The sequence below is a fragment of the Melanotaenia boesemani genome, chromosome 12 (assembly GCF_017639745.1).
Source record: "Melanotaenia boesemani isolate fMelBoe1 chromosome 12, fMelBoe1.pri, whole genome shotgun sequence".
In the NCBI taxonomy this organism is placed as follows: Eukaryota; Metazoa; Chordata; class Actinopteri; order Atheriniformes; family Melanotaeniidae; genus Melanotaenia; species Melanotaenia boesemani.
Window position 1 is genome coordinate 14,284,947 of NC_055693.1, and position 20,884 is coordinate 14,305,830.

General features: G+C 36.8%; 1 protein-coding gene across 1 annotated transcript; it reads left to right on the forward strand.

Moving 5' to 3' along the window:
- Positions 1–6,785: 6,785 nt before the first annotated feature.
- Positions 6,786–20,634, forward strand: ankrd10b (ankyrin repeat domain 10b). Its single transcript, XM_042001144.1, has 6 exons — positions 6,786–7,131; positions 7,812–7,964; positions 8,937–9,028; positions 17,235–17,494; positions 17,964–18,071; positions 20,072–20,634. Exons 1-6 carry the CDS (start codon positions 6,934–6,936, stop codon positions 20,269–20,271), a joined length of 1,011 nt encoding a protein of 336 aa, XP_041857078.1. The 5' UTR covers positions 6,786–6,933; the 3' UTR covers positions 20,272–20,634.
- The last annotated feature ends 250 nt before the right edge of the window (positions 20,635–20,884 follow it).

Below are 20,884 nucleotides of genomic sequence, written 5' to 3' on the forward strand. Positions count from 1 at the left end.
AAATAATAGTAATAATAATAACAATACTCAGTATATAATGTACAATCAATATCTCACTGAACAATACATTTGTTGTCACAGAGTTAAACAGTAATAATATTTGTACCAACAACAACAGTAATAATAGTAGTGATACCAGTTGTTGACATACTTTAATGATAAAGGTGGAAAAAGAAAAATGCTCAAGATCCTTTGAGTCATAAATATGATATTATAACTTACATTGTTTAATGGGATTCAATATAGCCTTTTTGATATCCAGCTTATGTTTAAACTGATTTTCTGTGAGGTGAATAAGTGACTTACTCTGCTCTATATTTGGAATGTAGGTTGATTTTTTATTGTTATTCTTTAAAGGGTGTGTGTGTGTGGGTGGGTGTGTGTGTGGGTGTATGCATGTGCCTATTTGTTCTGCACATTATTTTATATGAAAAGGTGCATCAATACGAGAAGAGAGTGAACTTTTTGTGAACTATCCTCTTTCTACTCAGCAGTCTCAGCAGTGTTGTGTTGCCACATTACAATTAATATCCACATCAGTAAATATTGACCTGGGGGGTACTTGCTGAAGAGAGCTTAAGGAGGGGAACTGGGAAAACTTGGTAATGAGGTGCCTCTCAGAGCATGCTAAATGGTGGAAGTGGAGCTTGACATCACCAGGCTGGCCTCAGGATGACGCACCTCATCAAGGCTCATTAGCATTCTCAGCATTCACAGCTCTTCTCGTGGCAGAAAACAGCTCTGCAGCCTCTTGATATAAGCTTGTTGCGAGTTCAGATTGTTGAGTATATATAGTGTATACACGCTCTATGTAGTACACAAACAGTATATATTCATCAGTACAGATGTAGCTTTAAAAGCTTGACATGCCTCTTCGTGGAGAACATTACTGTCCTTATACCTTTGATTTTTAGTTGGAGGTATACAGTAAATTCATACTCTTTTTCTCTACCATTTGGTAGAGCAAATGTTTCAATGACTAAACTCAATCTGATTAAAAATTTGTGGAAGCAAACCTGCCCAAACTAGCTCTAACATTTGGCCTGGGTATGTAATACCAAGAATAGCCCATAAAAATAATATTTATTCGTTGAATGAGATTTGTATTCTGTTCTGTTTTTATTCACATTTTATAAAGCATCCCAACTGAATGTGGGTTGTATATTTGATGGAAATATCTTGTAGATTGGTTTTTGGTGATATTGTGATAAATCCGTGAGAGACACAGCTAGTCATTTAATGATTTTGACCAGAACTGTTTTTACAGGACACTATCTTTGAACCTCACTCCAGGGGTCCGGCACCAGAGGAAGAGAGACAACTTTTCCCAGGGGGGATGGGGTATATAAACCATGTGTCCTGAGCTTGGAACAAGTTCAACATTGTCTGTCAACCTGTGTGTTCAAACTGTGTGAACTCATGTAATTGCAGTAAACAGCTGTGTCTTCTCCCCGAGCCTGTCGTTCATTGAGAATTTTTCTAACAATATTTTAGACAATGACCAAACCTAATTGGAATATTGGCTGTATTCTTTGCACTTTACGGTAGATCAGGAGGAAAACTTCAATTACTCCACTGTGCTTATTTCTCTGTTTTATTGATCTTTTGACTTCCAAAGACTGAATAGTGATAAAAAATATAAATCAACTGACAAATTTTGCTAGTTGATGGGATGCTGGTACATTAATTATTGTGTAATTTCATATGGTGTTGAAATTCTTCAATTCATTCAACTTTCACCTGGAACAGGTGAACAGAATAGTTGTACTCTTTAATATGAAAACTAAAAGAGCTGTATAATTCTTGTACAGCTGCTGTGGCTACAGATTCTTGAAATGATAAATAAAATATTAGAATAATAATAACTGTTTGATTAAATATGTATTGTCCAGAACTTTGGCACCGATGTGAAGGTGCAGCTTGTTGTACAGTGATAGTGATATCTGTTTTCTTTTTATTAATGAATGACGACACTAAAAACTGAAAAAAAAAATCAATAAATAAATTGATATTATTGGTAAAAATAATAAAAATAATCATCATCATCATGATATAATGATGAACTATTTTTGAGACTTAGCTAAAGTACTACCATGACATTGACTACTGAACACCATAAATGCTATAAATGTGGGTTTTAAACAATATGTCTTGGTGGTGTACTATTATGTAGATCAGAGCTACTCAGTTTGGTCCCACAAGGGCTGCAGTCCTGCAGATTTTCAATGTCCCCTGCTCCAACACACTTGACTCAAATTAAATGGATCCAACAGCCTATGAAATTCTGCACAATGACTCGTTATTTTGAGTCAGGAGTGTTGGAGCAGGGATACATTGAACACCTGCAGGGCTGCGGCCCACGTAGGACCGAATTGAGTGGCCCTCGGGTCAATAGTTATATACTGTGGTCTCTATCTCCCTCCAGTGTGCAAATATAACACTGTAAAAAAATATAGAAAGTAGCTCTTTTCAGTCATTGTGAATTACATCAAGCAAACATTATTTTGTAAAATACATTTTGGTAATAGCATAAAAACACAAAAAGAAGCAGCAAACATTCTGGTACCTGCTTGTGTCAGTACCTGTTGACGCTAGTCCAACTTAGTTAAGTCTAACTCTTGCTGTTTGCTTCCATCTTGTGGTAAGCAAGAAATATGGCACTAGGATTTCTTGAGACTTAGACCCATCCATCCATCCATCCATCCATCCATAAATAAAAGCATGTACTTTTAATTTTAATATACTTTTAATTCCTAAACCTAACCATAATCATCGCCTAGTAAATGAAGGTCTGTAAATGACTATTTTTTGCCATGCCTTCTTTCCTCCATTTTACCAATAGTGGTCAAATCAATAGCAGCAAGAAGTGGCTGAGGTTGCATATGAAGAGACACAGTGAGCATGCCATCCTGTATCACATAATAAGCAGACAAACAAAGATGTAGGACATCAGCAGGCTGGTGTGCCTTAAGCTCCATCTCTGTAGGGAAAAAATAGTAATCAAACCATTTTTGAGCCTTTAAAGGACTGTAGTGTTTTGCACTGTGCACCAACATGGCTATTTTACTTTCTGTCTTGAAATTAGATTGCCAGGTGGGAATATTTAATGTAATGCAAATGTGGTAACCTTAAAATGTGCAGCCCCTTTTGTATTTGTGCTTTTGTTTTTAATTCCCTTATTTTAATTACAGGTCACCTGTGCCTGAGGATAATTTACCTTTGATTACTGTGTAGGAAAAAATATTGCAATGTCTGGCATAAAAAAACATAATTAAGTTATTTCATATTGTGAAATGTAAAATAGCGATCATCCATAAGGAATTGAAGGGCGGAACCAATGACACATAACAGTGTTGCACAACGGTGCCTTAAGGTGAGGGACTTCCTCCCCCTCCCCTCAGAGGAAATACGGGAGGAGAAATACGTGGTTATGTCTTCTTCATTTCTGCGCATATTTTACCTGTGTTTTCCAGATTGAAGAGCGTGGACCAAAAATCTACTGTTGCCGTGGTTCATCCTTTTTGGGGACCCGTAACACAAACTTGGGATAGTTAAACAGAAACACAACAAGACAGCAGGAATAAAAAGCCATATGAAGATATTAAATACTCAGGGGAGACATCTGAAAGCGGCCATGTGTCATGTGTAGGGAATGTGAAGAGACATTGTGCTATAGTTCACACTGAGACTGAAGCTCCATCTTATAAGGAATTACCTCCATTTAAGAATATTGTTGCCTTGTTAGATTTGATTTTATTTGGCTAAAAATAGTTAAATATAGAGGAGAAGCAATGGAGAAATCACTACAGAGAGCAGGTGAGAATACAATATTGGGTCTAAACAAACTGATTTGTGACACCAACTTCCTATTATTTATACACCGATCAGTCATTTAAACCAAAACCACTAAGGTTAGGTAAATGTGTGTTTTAGAGCCCCTTCAATCCTTTCAATAAATTCAGTTCAACTGTTTACTTCTGGGAAAATCCTGTGTGCTGGCATTCACATAAATGTTACTTCGACACTTCCCTACAAATACAAATACTTCACAACCCACAGGACCCAAAGATAAATTGCAATTCAAGTTGTTCCAGTCCAATGAATAGCCTGAAAGGGTACAAAGGTAAGTGGTGAACTGCCAGAGATTAAAAAAAATGTAAGGTTACCCAAAACTGAAAAATAATGTACATTTCACAATTTTACAAAAAGTCCTTCTCCAGGGAACACAAATAGATTAATAATTTAAAGATGTTCTGCAGCAATGGAGGATGATCAAGCCTTGAAAGCCGGTGCTACTAATTCCTACAGGTGTTCCAACTTTGTTGGATTACTTACATCCTCTTCTTTCTGCATAAAAGCAGTGTTTGAACACACTGTGGTACCACACCCTCGTGAGCATCAGCTGAACAGTATTGTACTGCAGAAAGTGGTGTGTTCTAAGAAAGAAAGAAAGTCAAGGTGTCAGTGAGTACAGTTTCCTTCACCATCAAAAGGCAGTCAGAAACCGGGGCAAACTGACAGGAAGAGGTCTGGCAGACCCAAAGCCACAACTGAATCAGAGGACAAGTTTCTGAGTGTTAACAGCTTGCGTGATGGGTGGCTTCCAGGACAACAGCTTCAAGCACAGCATAATAATGGTCGTAGTAAGCAAGTCTCAGTTTCAACCGTAAAGAGAAGACTTTGAGCAGGAGGTTTGACAGAATGAGTTGCAGCAAGAAAGTCGCTGCTAAGACGTCAGAATGAGACAAAGTGGCTTGCCTGGGCCAGGAAACGCTGCCATTGGACTACTGAAGATTAGAAGAAAGTATTATGGACTGCTGAATCAAATTTTGAAATCTTCAGTTTATCACACAGGATCTTTGTATGGTGTCAAGTTGGCGAAATGATGGTTCCACAGTGTGTGGCATTAACTGTCAAACATGGAGGAGGAAGTGTGATGGTCTGGGGCTGTTTTGCTGGTTCCAGGGTCGGTGACTTGTACAGAGTAAAAGGCACCCTGAACCAAAATAGCTACCATACCAGTCTACAGCGCCATGCAGTACCCTCTGGTATAACCCTAGTTGACCAGGGGTTCATCCTAGAGCAAGATAATGACCCAAAACAAAAGTCCAAGCTATGCCAGAACTACCTCAGGAAAAAAAGAACCAGACGGTAACCGTTAAAACATGGAGTGGCCAGCACAGTCTCCAGACATACACCCCATCGAGCTGGGTTGGGATGAACTGGACAGAAGAGTGAAAGCAAAGCAGCCTACAGGTGCCGCGCATTTGTTGGAACTTCTTCAACAGATATGGGAAAACGTTCTGAAGAATATTTGATATCTATTGTTGAAAGAATGCCACGAATCTGTTCAGCTGTTATATCTGCCAAAGGTGGCTGCTTTGATGAGTTCAAAGTTTTAAATTATTCCATGATTTCTTTTTTAAGCATATATCCACATGGATGATTATGCAAACTTCAAACGCTGATTTTCAAACGCTGATTTTTGTGGTGAGGACATATAAGAGGTTTTCTTCTGATGACTCTTCCATGAGGACCATATTTGTACAAGTATCTCTTTATAGTGGAATAGTGTACCACAACTCCAGTGTCTACCAAATCCTTCTGGAGGGATCGTGCAGTCAAACGTGGATTTTGACTTACTTTTCTCACAATCCTGCGAGCTGTTCTGTCTGATATTGCCATTTCTTAATTACATTCCGAACAGAGGATATTGGCATCTGAAAACGCTTTGCTATCTTCTTATAGCCTTCTCCTGCTTTGTGAGCGTCAACTATTCTCAGTTTCAGTGTTCTAGACAACTGCTTAGAGGAACTAATGGTGCTGATTGGTGGGGCAAGGTCAGATGAGTCTGGGCATTTAAAACTTTTGAGATTGACATCACCTGGTTTTTCAAGACGATTGAGAACAATCCATGACAGGTCTCAGCTGTTCAAAGGTATTACTTGTGATTCACTGTTTTTATTCTTCTTCTGCCATGCAAAATAGATTTTGGTAACAGGATTGCATGCATGTTGTGGGACACAACTTCAGCACATTATTACTATTATTTAAGATATGCTGATTATTAAATTAAACTTTTTTAATAATAAAAGAGAAACACTTAGACATGATCATCCAAAAAGTGCATTAAAAAAATATTCCAATGGTTATATTTGACATGCAAGTTTATCTAGAAGGAAGGACTAGAGAAAATGCCATTTTAGGGGGTGCTTGGGCTCTATATAGTAGTTTGAATAATCATTTGGAACATATTTTCCAACAACTATATTTATATTTTTTCTCAAGACAAGTGTAATTTACACAAGCAGTGCATTTATTAGTGTACTGTGCACAGATTACTTGAAATTTTACAGGTTGGACGTAAAATGTCCTCCAATTCTGGAATGTCCCTTACAATAACGATGTTCACTGCAGGTAAAAAAAAAAAAAAAGTTCCAAAACTACAGCACACCTTTATTATCAATATAGTGACAAAAATCCACTTGTTATTAATTAGATCTTGCATTAAGCGGTACATTTCTTCGTGTTTTTCTTTGTCAATTTCTTCTTTTTTCAATTAGACTTTGTTTTCAGTCAAACAAAACTCCTTCTAAATATCCAACAACTGTCTTAAAGAGCCATAATGGGAGAGCATTCCTTACAAAATGGCGCTGCCGTCCTAACTGAAAACACGGCGGACGTATCTTCACATTGAAAGTGGAACGTGAAATCCAGTCCGGAGGTTGCGGCTCTCTCTGAGGCTCTCAAGTTTCACTCTGGCGCGTGCTCTGCTCTGTGTGCTTTGTCTTGTCAGGCAGCAGAAACACTCAGTAGTCAGGGTGGCGTGTGTCCTGATAGACGGGCACCCATCAGCGCACACAATTAGAGAGTATTACTGTCTTTTCTGAAATAGCTGGCTATTAGTTATCTGTTTGTTCCCTTTTTCCAACAATGTCTTTGGGAGTGGAGTCTGGATTCTCAAGCGAGGAGGTCTTAAACAGCCGCTTCCCTCTCCATCGGGCTTGCAGGGATGGAGACGTCGGAGCCTTGTGCTCCCTCCTTCAGAGCACCTCGAACCCGTCTGACCTCACTGTCGAGGACACCTTCTACGGCTGGACGCCCATACATTGGGCTGCTCATTTCGGAAAGGTATCTGGCTAGAAAACCGTTTGATCAGCTAGGATAATTTTAATGAAAAGGCTGGTGAAACTGTATCCACCATAAGCGTTAGCTCTCGCCGACATGAGCCTCGTCTCGGCCATTTCCTGGTGCTCTCTCTGACTGTTCGCTAATGAGACTAAACACAGCCGTCGTTAAGTGGAGCTAGACAATGGATGATGCCACACTGCTCCCTTGCTAATGTTTTCTTTTTTCATAATTATTACTTGTTATGCATTACGTTTTAGGATGTTTTCATGATTAGAAAAATGACGAGCTTCCATTGAGCGGGAAGAGGCCGTTTTATGGTCACCATAAAACTGTAACTGTAAAACTTCTACTTTAGTTAGCTTATCTAACTAACGTTTGTCGACGCAAACTGCAGATTCTTGGCATTTTAAACGCTTTACCCCCCCCATTTGAAACATTTATAAACAACCCCCAACGCTAATAATTATGCTAATATATCTTTTTACGACCTGTACATGAGAAGAGACAAGTTAACAATTTAGCCAAAAATTGGATGGTTGCCCTAAGCTAGAGCTTTTAAGACTAAATCCAACTAATAGCGCCTTTCTCATCAGCTGCGCTTGTCTCCACCTGCGTAGAAAGCAATGCTCAAATCTCTTATGAGATCTGACTTTGCATGCATTGTCCTTATCTCTTCACAGCTGGAGTGTGTGATGCGTCTGGTTCAAGTGGGCTGTGGCGTGAACTCCATTACCTCCAGGTTTGCACAGACGCCCATTCACATTGCTGCTTTTGGGGGCCACCCTGAGTGTTTGTTATGGCTACTTCAAGCTGGTGCAGATATTAACAGACAGGTATGACATCATATACACACTCTACACCAGAGAAATAAAGCTTCAGTTTGTTTATAGGTGTTCTTTTTTTTTTTTTTTTTTTTTTTTTTTTTTTTTACATTTTCTGGAAGTATGATATTTTACTGATTATACTAGGTAAAGTAACTGCAGAGAATATGCAACTTTACAGATGCTTTTACAAAAAAAAAAAGGGGGGGGGGGGGCTGAAATGTAAACAGACACTGATGTATGAATGAAAAGACAGAGCAGTGCGAGTAGCTAAGCTCAGATGATCCCATCACAAAGGATCATTCTAACTTGGGATCATGGCCTGGCAGTATTGCTATTTACTCCTCCACTTGACCTTTATTTCACATTATGGGTGTCCATCACATTTTTTCTTACTTGAATTGCTGTCAGACTGCTTGGCATTTTGCTTGTCATATCATCTTCATTGGATGTCATACTCTGGGGTTATATTTTATGTTCCACTGCACTGCTAAAAGAGATTGGATTAGTAGGTCACAATGACATAACATATTGTCGTCATCATGAAGCACATTGCTTTATCCCGCCTTTGAAATCTGTCATCATTTGTTGAAATAGATACTTCAGAAAAATTTGTGGTTTTGTGATATTCTTTGTGTATTCATGATATTATGACCTGACTGGTGTTTTACAGTTGAAGAACAAAGTATGGCCTAGATTATATTGTGGCTAGAGGCAGCCTTGCCTTACCCCCCCCCCCCAGCTCACACATTTGCACGCTGACAAATGTAACTGTAAATGTGTGTGGGCGAGGACGAAGTCTGGGTGAAAAGTTCAAGTTCTTTCCTGCAGAGTCACGCCCTGTTAATAGTTTCTGGATTATGTCCTTGGATATTTTTAAAAGAGGAAGTCACAGATAATTTTATTTTTAAAAGCAAAAAAGAACACATTCAGTGTCTCAAATAGAGAAGCATTTTGACTTCTAGTTATGTTCTTGTTACTCAGGACTATGTGGGCGAGACGCCCATCCACAAGGCTGCTCGTGCGGGCAGTCTGGATTGTATCAACGCTCTCTTGATTCAGGGAGCGAAAGCTGAGTAAGTCCTATAATCAGTTCTGCTTACACATTTCTTTTCCTCTTTTCTATCCAACATTTCAGTTACACCTTTACAAGGGATCACCATCAAATTTAAGTTCAGAGCAGTGATGAAGCTGAATGTGTTTTATTATAGCGATAAGGACAAACGTAATAGAAGATACAGGATGTGCAAGTTAACTATGCCGGTCTGGAAAAAAAAAACAGTTTTTTCTAACATAATTCTTTAAAACATGCAAAGTTTTTAATACTATAATTTGCGCTCATCCTCCAAAAGGAAGTTGCTCAGTTTAATTTTTTTCATAATAAATTTGTTTAGCTCATATTTTACATTAAAAGAAATGCAAGCCATGTTGTAAAAATGACAACTTAAATGTAACAATAGTCGAAGCTAAATGTTGAATTTGTACTTTTGATTCATTTGTTTAATAAAACACGACTTTGTCCCTCAGCAGTGGGTTCTGTCCGGTGGTAAAATGTATACCAGACAAACTTGTAAACATTTACGTCTCCTAGAATATTTTCAGACATGGTGGAGATTTATTAGATGCCAGTGGTTTTTATCCATAATCATCCACAACAATCATCTCCTGAGAAAGAGGGTTAAAAAAAAAATAAAATAACGTTTGAATAAAAAAATACCTTATTTGATTGTTTTGACATCTTAATGTGATTTAATCATGAAATGTGGCGTTTAATGAAATTGATGGTGCTCCCTTGAAAATGTGACATATTTTGTTAACCCTTGAAATTGTTGTTTATCGTTGCAACAATTGACATTACGTTGTTCTCTGTGTGTAATATTAGTCGCTGAAATGTATTGAAATAAGAGAAAAGTTAAGTACCTTTTTTATCTGAAGTTGAAGCTTACTTTTAGCTGTGATAATTTGAGATGCACGTCTCAGTAAAAGTAGATGATTAACTCTGCACGCTGCCTTTGGTCTTAATGAACAGCTTTATCCAAGACGATTATTACACAAACATGAGAACAACTTAATGTGAAGGTTGATAAAATGTTTTTTACTTAGTAGGCCATATTGCATGATCTTTGTTAAAACTAGTGTGTTTTTCTTTAACATTTGTTTTGGTTAATGTCCTTAAATATACAGCCTGACTGGATGACCAAATGCACATTGCCTCATTTTTTGAAGCCACTTCACTGTCATGAAAAGGCCACAGACTCTTTGTTGCAGGGGATGAAAATGCATCAACGCTCAGTTGCTATATTTAACATTTTCCTTGAACTGCTAGATCAGATTTCCAAGGCTGTTTAAATCTCATGGCCCTTCTCTCCCAGCTTTCAAAACGACAAGAATGCTCTTGTTTTTTTAAAAAAAAGTAGATTCATAAAATGCCTCAGTTGTAACTTTAAGCCGCACCTAAAGTTGGCAGCTTTTTTTTTATTGTATCGTTCCAGGATTATTCCTTTTTATAGAAAACATTTTGTAGCTGTTAATTCATGTGAAGCACAAAGAAACAAAGCCTACTTTTCTTGTTGTAGCTGCTGGACTTGTTTGGAAACAATTAAATGATTGAGCAGAAGGTGGGTGGGAGGAGCGGCAGACAAATGCAAAGCAGGAGCAACATCACCTGCATGAATATCAGCTCAGTCATGTAAGTGATAAACTTGGATACTGCTAGAATCCTGTATTATGCACTTGTATTTGGGGGGTGGTAAAATTGTTGTTGCTCAATCATACTTTAATAGTTAATGGTATAATTAACCAACTTATTAAAGTACCAATTCTATGTAAAAGTAAATTTTTTTTTATATTGCGTACTACTCTGCACGCTGCTGAGAGGTGCTCTTTTAGCCAAACTTTTAATATTTTATTTGCATTTCCTGCAACACAACAGTCTTTTTTTTTCTTAGTTTTCTATTTGCAGTAGAAAGATTCAAAGCTACCGGGGGTTTCAAATCAGTTTATTGCATTTGGCTTTTTGTGCTGGCAGTGAAGAAATTAAAACCAGCGTCAAATTTGTTTACTTGTGGTTATTAGGCACTTTTTGTAATGAGGGCAACAAATATTAGTGTTTGACAGCAGCAATCTAATTTGATGCGAACACTTGGCTTTGCGTTTTTATCTTTCCAGTTGGCAATCCAAACTTTACTGACACCTCTTTAAAAGGGTGTGAAACATAACACATATGTACGACAAAATAATGAATTTAAATGCATACACGAGAGTTTAGATGGATCTTTTTATTGATGAAGGTTGACTTCACTAATAAGTTAATTAGTCAATTAGCCTTTAACGCATAGCTTAAGCGTTATTTAACGTAAAATAAACCCCCCGGATGCTTGGGTGGTTTGACCAAATTAAATCTACAGCTTTTGTGCAGATTTTTTTTTTTTTTTTTAGAAAAAAAAAATCCTTGTTGACTCTGTGTAATGTGCATTTGGTTATCAGCTGATGAATATTTTTTATGATTAAAATGATATTTTTTTTCTCCTGCAGATCAAAGATAGTTGAGTTTATCATCATGTGTGGTTCTTATTCTTTTGTTTTTATTGAATTTAAATATGATTCAGAAATATAGTGGGGTACAACTGGGAAGGAAACTAAAGCACACAAGGTGGGAATGGGGCTCATGACAAGATATCTTTAGTTTAAAAATTTAGTTTTAAATAAGTTCATATAAAGGTTTCGTTCTTAATTTATGAAGTTTAAAAAAAGTCCCTTCATGATTAATAAAATGTAATTATCTGTATACTGAATAAAATAAATACTAAGTTTAGCTATTTCTTAACTAAGTACATCAGTGACTATCAGTCCATTTGAGGAAATTTAGATTTGACAAAATGTTGTGTAAAATTTTAAGAATAATTTCTGTAAAATAAGGAAAAGCTGAAAAAGTAAGACAGAAATATTTTTCTATTTGTATTATACTTAGTGAATCTGTAATCAAAGTGTAAAATATTTACTTGTTTTGTCTAAAGCAAGAAAGTAAAGTATAAAAAGTTAGGACATTTATTTGAAATAAGTCCTATGGTAACTGGTAGAAACTGGATTATTTATTTTACATCTTTGGTCTGTTACAGCCCATTTCACTGTTGTAATTACCACAGAAATGACCAATATAATTACTATTATAAAGGTTATAAAAGGTCAAACACAATTTTATCTGGCTAGCTGTTTATGAAATTCTAAACCTCCTTTCTGTTCATTTCTGTAGTCGGCCATGCTTGTTAGAATCATTATAATTTTATAATTAAATCTCGTTTAAAAAAAAAAAAAAACAATCCATCCAATATTTTAAATGTTGCACACGCAGGACAAAGACACCCTTTTCCATTTTTCTAGAATGGGTCTCCCTAAATTCTAGGTCATACTTGATTCTAATTTTCACTTTTATTTATTTTTTTTTCTTCTAAATTTCCTTTAAAGTAACTTTCATGTTTCCTTTTTCAAGTTCTCTGACATAATTTTAAGGTAGTTTCTTCTCTTGTGCTCCCATCCACTGTGGAGGTCCCTCCGGAGCAAGAAATCCGATAAATTTCCACCATCTGAACCAAGTTCATCTGAATTGAGTATATTTACTTAATTTTTCCAGTCTTGAAATTTGGGAGACATCAAAAAAACGTGTCAAACAAGATGAATTTGCCGCGGATGAATGTAAAATTCATGGACAATAAGCACATTTGCAGTGTTACTTGTACCTCTGGTCTTACTGAAGACTTTTCTTTGCTGGGTTTGTCCTTGACTAACTGCACTGTGTTGACTTTCTTCGAGGATTCTTGAGTAATCCTTCGCTCTGTTTCCCTCACCTCATGCTACCTAATGTAGCTCTTGCTCTTTTGTTGCTCAAACTTCAAGCCATCTAACTGGCGCCTTCATAAAAAGAAATAAGCTCATAGTGTGTATGCATAAATGTCCAAGTTTGTGCTTTGGATGTATTTTTAAACCTTTGCTAGCCAAGTCATTTACGACTCTATGCTTGCCGTTGAGCCTTTTGATGTTTGGAAAATGAAGAGACAAAGAGGAAAAGATAATATCAAACGGATCCTTCTTTGATTCATTAGTGTGATCAACACTATCCGACCAAATACACCTTACACTTGCCAGCAGCTGACAGCTTATTCTGGGAGTGATGAATTATTTTATCTCAAATGCTTTCATGCATTTTCATGAAACATTAGTTTAGAAGAATTACATGAAGTCAACTACAGCTACAGTTATTATTTTAATCATGGCTCTATAAACCCAAGGGAATTCCTAAATGGACCGCACAACATCTTCTGCCTTGAAGGACTAATAACTGTTGTTTCTTGAAACTTTTTTTTCACATTTTCCACCTTACGCCATACATCTACTGGTCTTTTTTTATTTTATTTTATTTATTTATTTATTTTTCTTGTGCTCTTTCCCCCCTAAATTAAAACTCTGGTCACATTTTCCCACAAATTTGAACCCCAAAAGAGACAGTTGGCAAGTTGAAAATTAATTTCATTGGGAAAAGAAGGGAAAAAAAATATTTAGTGCTGCAGAATTAAACAACTTAATGCCATTTTAAGTGTTTAGATATTTAAATACAAATTTTCATTACAGCATATCCAACAATGCTCTAACAATTTCATCTTTAAATTAAAATAAGAGACAAAAGAAGAAAAAAAAAATCTCTTAAATGTCCTGCAGATGTAGACATTCAAATACAATGTTCTTTCTTTCATCTGTCATGAGCCTCACAATATTAAGGTGATCCAGTAGCGAGCTAGCAGCAGGTAGGACAATGTTAGCGGCTGCCAGTGACAAGAGTAGCGCAGGCATGCTTAGAGCAGCTGAGAGAGATGGGTTAGATTTACATAGCATCATGTACTGACCTGTTTAATGCTAACATCATCCTGTTGCAATGGTTATTCACTGTCATTTCACTGTATCAGATATTTTACTTTATACACAGAAATGTTTTCTTTTGTATGTCACAGTATTAACCCTATACAATATCATAGTCTGTTTTGACATCTAATCTTTGTCACCTTTTCCTTTATGAAAGTGACAATAAGTTACAAAAAAAGTTTGCTATACTGTTAACAGAAACAGAACCGTACATCTTAATGTTTTGCAGCCATTGAATTGGAAATGACTTGGTTTTTTCAAGTAATCCTAGAAAGGGGGAGAATAGACACTGCTGAGTCTGCCCCGTTCCCTGGGATAGCCGCACTGTTGTGGCATTGAGTGTTCTCACTATCGCTTCCTATCTACACACTGGCAAACTGTTGAGGTATTTCTTGCGGTGATTGGTTTTAATGCTAGGTTTTTATGAATCAAAACTAAAGTTTTAGACCTGCATGCTTTGCTTATTATCCATGATTGTTCCTGTATTTAGCCTTTTATTTATTTTTTTATTTGTTTTTGAACTAACCATAAGAGTCCTTTATATGGACAGGGTTAATCACGTGAGTCCCATGTCAACATATAGCATGTCAGTAGGCTGCCTCTGGAAGGTTAGACAATAGTTAGAGAAGATGCATATTGTGTGCTTAGGATTGAAAAGCAAAGCATACCAGGCATATACAAAGAATTAACGCTTCCTTTCTAAAATTTCCACTCCAAATATTGATAATTGGTGTCTACAATAATCCACTTTATTGGATCAGTGTTTACCGGAGATGGAAGGTCTCTCTCTAAAGGAATATTGGTTTTGAATTTTGAATTTTTAGGGTCATGTAGAAGGACGGCTTTATCTTATTTAGATAAGAAAATTTTGGAATGTAAAAAATGGTTTTGGAGGAAGGCTGGGGGACAAATTCATGCTGGAATTTGAAGCTTAAGAACAGAATATTAGAAATATAAGAGTGAATACTGGGGTGCAACTGAGAGTTTCTCAAAACAATTTTTTTTAAATTGCCATCTCACATAAAAGTACTATTCATTTACAATGTCTTCATTCATTAGATACTCCCACACCCCAGAAAAGTTGCTGTCGTTACTTGAGAGTAACTTGACTAAAACCTTTAAAAGTTTTCGTTAATAGTTTGTAAGTAGGTCTTGAAGGGTGGCTGTTGAGATTTGTTCTGCACATGTGGATCCACACTTCCTCTGGAAAAGGACTTTGGGTGCCAATTAAATTAAAATAATGAAACGTGGTGGATTGCAAGGATAGAATAACTTCTAATTCTGAATTTCTTAAAGAGTTCTTTAGTGGTATTTGCTTCTGTGGTTCACTGCTTGTGTTCATGGAGGTTTTTCTTAAGTGCCGTAAGTGCTTTATAAAGAACAGCGTCTAATGGCAGGTGAGAATTTTATATTCCTCGGTTTGAGACCAATCCATCGACCTTATAACAAATAGTTTTTGCTTAAATGTAAACTCATGAAATACTACTTTTTGGAAGCGTTAATTTTAAAGGGGACGGGTAATGTGCAACAAGTTAATGAGTGATGTTCTTTTTTTTTTTTAAAACTTCAATTCTATATAAAATGTTTGTTTTTTTTCATGTGCACTAGTTTTTGAAATGTTTCCTTTTTTGCACAACTGTTTAGATAAAAGATGCAAAGAATGAGCAAATACTTTTCAAAATGAATGAGCAAACAGTAACTGTTAAATTTGGTTTGGCTGTGTGGAAGCTTGTCACTTAGTTTAAACATTAACAGTAAATAATGTAAATGTTTATTTGATTCATTCTTAAATCTGTAACTTGTACCCTTTAAATATACAATAGGTTGGCATTACGTAGACTTTAGAGCATAAGGGGTGTTGACACCATGACCTGCAGATGGAGGGGTTTTCATGCTTTACTGTTGCAAATATAATCAAAAGAATGTCACTGGATGCAGGCCAGTAGTCCTAATTCTTTGACAAAGACTTGGCTGTTTGTATGAAGAACCCATTTAGCAGTGTGATGGCATTTTAGACTCAGAACCAGCACGGTATTTTATAATTAACTGATGCAAACAAGAGTTTATCATTTTGTTGAAAGATATTTTTGGTGAGGGTTTTTTTTTTTTTTTTTTTGTTTTGGTTTTTTGTGGCATAGATAACTGACAAGCCGACATGAGTCTCTGCACGTTAGCATCATAGCTACTGAAGGAATTGTACTTCCTTATATCTGGCTAAATAAACAACGAAAAGGAGAGGGTTTTTTTTTTTTTTTTGTTTTTGTTGTTTTTTTTGTGTTTTTTTTTTTTTTTTAAAGACTGGTTCCATTTTGATGGTGGGTTTATCTAACTGTTCGGATTTAATTCCTGGTGACAGAGCTTTCATACAAACTTTCACAGTCTGGAAATTGGAAGTGACACAGCACTGTTTGCTCATTCATTATTGCAGTCAGAAAATCCCTTAATTCCTGCTGCAACTGGACATGATTAACACAAGTGTACATCGCACACTAACTTGAGTCAACAGCAGCACCTGTTTTTTTACAGTAATGCAGCTGTAATTTGTTTATTTTTAATTCTCTTTTCATCTTTCTTGAAACAACTTGAATGGGCTCTTGTTCCAAGATAAGACGTATGGATCTCTGATGTTTGAGAGCTGAAACTTGACCTTGCTTTAACCTCCCACCCCTTGGCACCAATTCTGTGGAGTTTCTCTTGAGGATGCAGCTGACACATCTTGGTCTCCTCTGGATGAAGAACATTGGGGTCTTTCTTGGCTCTGAAGAATTCTTTCTATGCCAGTCTCTATTGTGGAAGCGTGTTTTCAGTGCTGGCTTTCCACCCATTCCATACAACAAGTATTTGTCTACATAGGTCTGTCTCATACCTTGGAAACCAGATGCATTGTTGTGGAGATCCTTGAGTTTCATCAGCATTGGAAGCAAGAAATGGGAAAGTGTTCAACTTGACATCCATCATTGCCTACAAAAATTATTGGAGTCTGCATCTCGTTTGCAATTGTGATGTTCGATCTCTTGGATTGCTTTGGATGACCTTTAACTAAATTGGTGCATGTCTTCAGTTGTCTTAATCATGTCCTTTTGCTGCAGATCTGTTTCCCTATTTATCTGGAAACTGTTAAGTTATGTGTAAGATGCAAAGTGATCCTTCAGGGATCAGTCGTCATCTCTCATGAAGATGATGTGAAAGGGTAGAGCAGCACAGGCTATTTCTGTACATCTGTGATTGTCTCATGTACGAATATTTGCTTAATGAGTCTGTATGTGTGTGCCTGCGTGTGTGTGCTTGAGCTTGTCTCAGTATTTTAAATCTGTGTAAATGGAAACATTACAGTGAGGGTTTCTAACACTCGCCCTTCCTATTGTGCAGCATGAGGAATGCCAGTGGGCTGACCGCTGCTGACCTGGCCCATGCACAAGGATTCCAGGAGTGCGCTCAAATTCTTGCCAATGCCCAGAACCTCCAACAAAACATGGCTCAGTCCCATAACGGGGCTTTTCTGAATGGCCAGAACGGGGGCCATGCTCACCCCACCATCCAGGGACGCAGCTTTTTGAGCGGCATGCCCAATAGAAAGAGGTCTTTTGATGGCATGGAGGCAAACCCAGGGAAGAAACCTAGACCTAATGGTAGGTTGCTAAGTTAATTGTGTGTTATTGGCTTTGTAAAGGAAAATATCAGCATTTTCAAGTTTGATCATGTACTGTTGCAAAAACTGCTGCACACTGTGGAATGCTTATCAGTTACAGAGCATATTAGGATAAAGAGCATTTTGAGGCAATGAGGGCTTCCAAAGTGGGGCTGTTTAAGAACGTCATTTAGAAAGATAAACTCATAGATTTTGTTTGCCCAATACACAGGATGGGGACAGTGGGTCCAATCTGAAATCAGTAACATCAACTTCACACAACTTGGTTTAAACTAAGTAGACTTTAATTATTCAAATGTTTATTTTGTAATCATTTAAAAGCCTTTAAGTGCAGGCAGTTCATTTTACAAACTAGTTGCCACAAGGCAAAGACACATTGTGAAATCTAGGGGGAACGAGAGCAGTTTTGGCATAGTTTCCAGCAGTGATCTTTTTCTCACTGTTCTCAGGAATGTGCACGCCGCTTGAAAGGCTGAATGGGAATTGGCCACTAGGTGGCAGTGAAGAGCCCCAGATGGAGAGCATGAACGTGGAGATGGCAGCAACTGTAAGCTCAGGTGGGCCAGGAAGCTTTGCATTTGGGCTGAATGGGTTTGCACCTCCACAAAGGCCAGGGCTCATGGATCAAAGTGAGGACCAGAGAGGACAAGACAGGCTTAGCCCCACAACTAAAGAGCTGGAGGTCATCACTGTGGCATCAATGCAGACCCCTTGTCGCTGCACTAACTCTTATGCCTACCTGTAGAGGGCTTGTGTGCAAAATGGCACACCCTTATATTCTCATCTGTATTGTCTGACTTTTCTTATACACAAAGAACTACATTTGTCTTTATTTAGTGGTGAGATACATTTTGAAGGGTGTGTAGCAATGTTTGTGTGAGTGCTGTTTTATACTTTTCCATGTAACATATTACTTGGATGGATAAAAAGAACTAAGATTTCCTTTGTTATATATATCTATATATTCAGTTCATTCAGCCATACAGATAATTGTAATGCAATCCTCAGTCTTTAAGTTAATTTGATTTTGTTTTGCACAATTTCACAGCAGTCTTTCTATCAGCAAAAACTGGGTCTTAGTCCTCGTTAATGTCTCAATTTCTGCAGTCTTGTATTAAAAGAAATGATACAACTTGACAAGTCGCCTGTAGATGTAAACCTTGGTGTTGTGGGAAAATATCTGAATTCCCTCTGAGAAGTTGTTACATGCAACATATGGAGAAAAAGTTGTTTCATTTTCTTTTAATTTCAAGGTGCTTCTCTACAGATATGCAAATCCTAATGAAAATATTTATTAGACCAACAACTAATTTTGAATTCAGTGGCATTTACTTAAAATTGATAAAAGCTCAAGAAAACAAATACAGTATTTCTATTGCATTAACTCAAAATAAATATATAACTTGATGTTTTATATTAAAAATGCCTTTATGCCAAAGCATATCCTAACATGAATGTAAAGAAGATATGATGACTGTGCGGCTTTCTTGTAGTTTCTAGCGATCCTGTAAAAAGGTCCATAAGATTGATTTGTTTGTTCCTCTTTGTTTTTGTTTACTAGTTCTCAAGTGTACTGAAAGTTTACTGTGTGAACAGTTTTTAGGCAACTAACAGGGCTTGAACATGTGTATGTGATAAAATACCCTCAAATTAAAAATCTGTTATAACCAGTTGGGCTCAAAAAAACGATTGCATGGTTTTTAAGTCTGCAAAAGCTTATTTCTGGAGCTGCATTGAACTCCTATACAATAAGGTGCATTCTTTCCAACTTTTATAAAGGATTAAGGGAAATTCTGCTTGGATTTTGTATTTCATCTTAATGCTGTTTTGTTTTTGTTTTTTTTAATGGCAGAAGTTGGGCATATATTTGAAACATGCAGCGCTTTGTATATTACTGTAAAATCATTAAATGTGGATCAGTTTTATAAGCTGTATTGTGTTGGTCTTTGTTTACCTCATGTATTCCTCTACATCTGTTAGGTATTGTCATTTTTGTGTTCTTAGGGAAAATGTATTCATTAATAACAAAGAAAAAAAAAACACATTTTCCGGTTAATACAAATGAAGAATTATAAAAATCAACATCTTATTTCAATACTAAATTTTCTTAAATTGAATCCACTGTTATAAGGTTTGGATAATGTATTTGTTTCTGGAAGATGTTTTTTCCCCTGCAGAATTGGGTCAAAGCAGCAACTGTGTCATGGATCAGAATGTGACCTATTATTAAGGTCTTGGGTCATAAGTTGTGGGATTTCAAAAGGCTCTTGAGTGCATTTCACAATTTATTGATCAGACATTGTGTGTAATCCAAAGAAGAGAGAGCAGTATTTTTTTTTTTTTTTTTTTAGTGTGTTGAAATTGGGTTATTTGATGACCTCTAAATGCTTTTTTTGGTTTTTATATTCAAAACTGCTTGTAAAATATTGTGCAAAACAAAATCCAGGTTTTTTTCTCTCCCTGCTTTTATTTCTGCGGAGAACAGGGTGAATCAAAACCTAATTATACATACATATATATATATATATGCTCCTTTGACAATTTGTTTTGTTTTTAGTGGGAGGTGAGAGGCACTGTGAAGATTTTTCCTTAAGTGACCCAGCTGCACGAATGCTCCATGGCCAGCACATCTACAGTGACTCACCTGAGATCAGTAGCACTGCGGGCAGCCAGGTGGAGCACCAGAAGTCTGTCAAAGCAGAGCAGTTGTATGACCAGACTCTCTTCAGCACCATACTTCTTTACCATGGATCCTAAGTACTAAGGATTACTCTGACAGGCTGTTTTTTTGTTTTCTTTTCTTTTCTTTTTGTTTGTTTTTTCATTTAGGCCTTAAAGCTACTGAGTAGTTAAGCTGTGCTTTGAAAGCAGTGTTTGTTCCTGACACTACCCATTGCTGTGGAAAGATCTGAAATTGGTGATTAAAACTAAATGAGAATTTGTTTAAGAGAAGGTATATGTTATGCTTATGTGTTTGATTATGCTGCAAATGTTCTAAATATACTAAAGCATCTGTGTTAAAGCACTGCCGAAATTTCAGTTTGTTTCAAGTTGACGTAAATAAAACCAATTCAAATACATCCAATGTAACTCACTCAATAAAAACGTTTTGCAAACGTTTGACTTTTTTCCACGTTATTTTGAACTGCGTGACAAGTATAGATGGCCTGGCTTTGTGATTTTTTTTAAACTGGCGATCTAAGAAAATTTATTAAATATAAATGAGTATATTCACTAATGAAAGCGTTGGTCCGCTGCTCCAAATGGGAAGTACCAAGCCCTCAATAAAGCCTCACGTGTAGGGACACACCACACCTGACACCAGAACCGACCTTCATCATTGCTGCGCTGTATAAACATGACGTCAATG